This window comes from Saccostrea cucullata, unplaced genomic scaffold (assembly GCF_032062105.1).
Source record: "Saccostrea cucullata isolate Sc308-1 unplaced genomic scaffold, CSIRO_AGI_Scuc_v1 ctg11909, whole genome shotgun sequence".
In the NCBI taxonomy this organism is placed as follows: domain Eukaryota; kingdom Metazoa; phylum Mollusca; class Bivalvia; order Ostreida; family Ostreidae; genus Saccostrea; species Saccostrea cuccullata.
In genome coordinates, this window is record NW_026922533.1 from 4,545 (window position 1) to 8,686 (window position 4,142).

Sequence of the window (4,142 nt, forward strand, 5' to 3'; positions counted from 1 at the left end):
GACCTACATAAAAAATTTAAACTAGTTCTTCTTAATGAAAATGTAATCAAAATCCAGCATCTGAAGCAAATTTGAGATTTTCATCTCTTGATGCAACATTTGTGCAAGTTCGGTTTATACTATGTTATATGAGCCTTATAGGTTTTTGGTATTAGACCTGCAACCATAACTTTTACCTGGTCTATTATCTGAAAAATGTATGTCAAATTCAGCATCCGAAGCAAGTCCATTAGTGTGCATCCTAAGATGTATCGTCCATGCAAGTTTGCTCATTATAGGGCTCATAGTTAATTGGAAATGAAACATGTATTAAAAACTAACATTTTCAGTCATCCACAAAAAGTAGGTCAGATTCAGCATCTGAAGCAAGCCTGGTAGTATGCATCCTTAGATGTATCATCCATGCAAGATTGGTCAACATAGGACTTATAGTTACTTGGAAATGAAACCTGCACCAAAAACTTCAACCTGTTCACTCAACCAGAAAATGTAGGTCAGATTCAGCATCCGAAGCAAGCCCAGTAGTGTGCATCCTTAGATGTATCATCCATGCAAGTTTGGTCAACATAGGGCTTAAAGTTACTTGCAAATGAAACCTGCACCAAAAACTTTAACCTGTTCATTCAACTGGAAAATGTAGGTCAGATGCAGCATCCGAAGCAAGCCCGGTAATATTCATCCTTAGATGTATCATGCATGCAAGTTTGGTCAACATAGGGCTTAAAGTTACTTGCAAATGAAACCTGCACCAAAAACTTTAACCTGTTCACTCAACCGGAAAATGTAGGTCAGATTCAGCATCCGAAGCAAGCCCGGTAGTATGCATCCTTAGATGTATCATCCATGCAAGTTTGGTCAACATAGGGCTTATAGTAACTTGGAAATGAAATCTACACCAAAAACTGCACCAAAAATGTTAACCTGCTCCAAAAACATTAACCTGGTCATTCCTTTGCTGAAACTGCAGCATCTGAAACTTTGAATGGTACAATGAAACACAGTAGAACCATCTTCCATGCATGTCTAATCAATATAGGACATAAAAGTACTTAAAAAGAAAACTGCTCCAAAAAACTTAACCTTAACCTGGGACGCCGACGCCGACACGGACGCCGACACGGACGCCGACGCCGAGGGTATTACATAAGCTCCCCCAACTTCGTTGAGGTGAGCTAAAAATATATACTGTTCATCATGATTGATCTTCTTGCACTATAGGATTGTAGGTTGGATTGCCATATGCTTTCATTCATATTTGCCAAAAAGCAACCATATCCCTTTGAATCAAGCATATGTATTGTTCCTAAAATAATCACTAAAAAGTCAGGAAAAGTTTTGATAGAATCTCAGTAGGTTCCCAAACAGGATACAAAACTGTGACCTTCATTTGATTTAACCTTTTAAAAAGGGCCTCAATCAGCAAAGGTACAAGACAGGGAAATATATTGCGTATTACTAAAATTCTTACCAAGGGCAAAATTTAGCAATTTTTCATTAACAAGAAGTCTCTGATAAGACTGTAACTCTACTAGTTTATACTTATAATGAAGGAAGGGAAAAGTAGCAGTGTTGGACTTGAAACTTTGAGACAGCAATTAATATCAGTGTTTTAGCCTTTTTCTTGGCAAGGTTTATTGCAATCAGACAAAAACGGTAGAAGGATCGAGTAGCATTTTAAAAATATTTCAAAGAAATTTCGATTGTTAGTTACCATGGCAACACCATTCATTGAAATCAAACATTGATATTAAAACAGAATTTTAATTGTTTTAGGGCAGATGGACAGATTGACAAGCAGACAGGATGGACACTTTATGATCAAATAACCTCTATGGAAACTTTAATAGCAGTTCATTTATTTGTGGTTCATTCAATCTACAACTCTATGCATTATGTGAAATGATACATACCTGTATTATCTCGTTAAGGCTAAAGACGTAGGTCCTCTCGGTGTCCACAATCTCCGAGATCACCCTCTGGACTCGAGTGACATACTTAGTGGGCGAGTCCGGTGGTCTAGACTGGGGGGTGGGAGTATTTTGTGAGGGTGGCAGATTGGAGGAGGCATTGTCCACTGAGACAACTGATGAGCACTCAGATGCTGAAATACTTGGAGAGGAACTGTGAGAGGAAGGAAGTCTGAGGGAATTCTGGGATACTGAGACAGATTCTGAGTTTTCGGCTGACAGTGTTTCTATGGCAGTCTTAGTTATTTTAGTTATCTGAGGTGAAGTGTCTTCTGCAGTCTTTGGTCCCGTTTCTTGGTCAATAAAAACTCCATGAGACTGGTTTGGAGAAATCACAAATTTGCAAGTTTCTACCTCTTCCTCCACATTTTTGTTTGGAGATAAATCACTCACTGAAATATCTGGTGAACTTTCAACAGATTTTTCTTGGATCAAGGACTGGTCCCCTTTTTCATCATCAATGTATAGAATATGATCAAGCTTTGAAGAACTGCTGTCTATAGAGCTCAAGTTTGGTTTTTTTATCACATGATGTGAAAGAGATGAGGAGGAAGAGGATGACCCTGACCCAACACTCAAAGGTCGTTTTTTACACTCACTTGGGTCAAGGTCACCTTTCTCAGTTGGTGAAATTTTACCTTGACCTTCCAGCTCCATAATGGAGTCAGAGTCAGTTGTATCACATTCATTCGATATCACCTGAATTGCAATTGCATGGTCCTGATTGGATAAAATTGTATCATGTGATCCATTCTGGGTTTCTGATTGGTTAATTCCATCCGAATTTAAGTTGTTTTCTAAGGCTAAGCTGTCATATATGGAGAGCAAAGATGGAGCCAAGTCCAAGGATGAACCTGCAAAAAAAAGAAAATGTGTATAATTCAGATGTCTGTTATATGATGCACCAATTACAGTGAAAGCCTATTATGACAGATGTCTTTGATTTAAGCAACTGTTATGATGATGTGTTCTGCAGATAACCCAGCCAGAGCATGACAATTATTAAACAAACTCGAGCCACAAAACCCAGTAAGTCATGTAAAATATGATCATTTATCACACAGACGACTGCAGCAACTGTTGTTTCCTGAAGAAAATCTGCTTCCATTCACTATATGCTCTGTGTACCTTAAGCATCTATAGCTTATAGCTCTGCTGCACATTTACCAGATACATATCTCTCAATACATTATGTTCCAATTTTCTTACATCCTTCACTTGATTTCCCAAACTCATCTATGTGTAAATAAACCTCCCAAAATAAAATTCATGAATATGGAAAACATGATGCAGCTCTCTGTATGTAAACTCAGATGTTGTCAAGGTCTTGAAGTTAATTTCTTCAAATTAAATTTGTACAATTATAATATTTTAAATAAATCCTTGAACATATTCATTAAATTATCATTTAATTAAAATTTTAAGCAACTGTTACATAATGAATTGCAACGTCACATGAACCCACATCCCTCATTCTATGTTTTTATAAATAGGGAAATGATAATCTAGAGTTTTATGGCCTGCTGCATGTGTGTGGCAGGGAGGGGTAATGGAAAATAAAAACTAAATGTTATCTACCCTAATAATTTCTTATAAATTGCTAAACTAATGAAAGAATCTGTGTATAATTACTTCCTTGATAGACAAGCACAGATTTTTACATTCCTTGGAACTGGGGCTTGACATACCTATATAATTCTCATCTGGAACAATTTACGTGTTACAAATTTTTCTTTCCAATATATAAATTAGTATCCTCCAATAAATAAAAGCCAGCATTTGAACTCCATCCAGCGTCTTGGTGTTTACTCCCTTAATCAACAAGGAGGGCCCCGAGAACCTCGCTGAATTTATAAATAAATTCGGAGCACTTAGGAACACTTGGCAGATGACCCCTATACAAACTTGGGTAAGTTATTAACCATGTAAAAGTTGGAGTGGATATATGAGATATAAAGTGGTCCCCCCACTCCCACATGTCCAGAAGTCTAGCTGCATCCACTCTGAAGAAATACACTGTTTATATCCAAAGGTCAATCCACCCATTGAGCAGATAAATTGAAGTACAAATTTTTTGTGCATAAATTACTTCTTCATACCCGAAATTGGTGCACATATACTAATTTCAGTAAAATCCACTGAAAATAACTTAAAACTTAATGGAAAAAAATAATA

General features: G+C 36.9%; 1 protein-coding gene across 1 annotated transcript; it reads right to left on the reverse strand.

Moving 5' to 3' along the window:
- Positions 1 to 1,883: 1,883 nt before the first annotated feature.
- Positions 1,884 to 3,194, reverse strand: LOC134261918 (uncharacterized). Its single transcript, XM_062744304.1, has 2 exons — positions 3,096 to 3,194; positions 1,884 to 2,821 (listed from the first exon to the last, which is right to left on the reverse strand). Exon 2 carries the CDS (start codon positions 2,622 to 2,624, stop codon positions 1,884 to 1,886), a length of 741 nt encoding a protein of 246 aa, XP_062600288.1. The 5' UTR covers positions 2,625 to 2,821; positions 3,096 to 3,194.
- Positions 3,195 to 4,142: the final 948 nt, after the last annotated feature.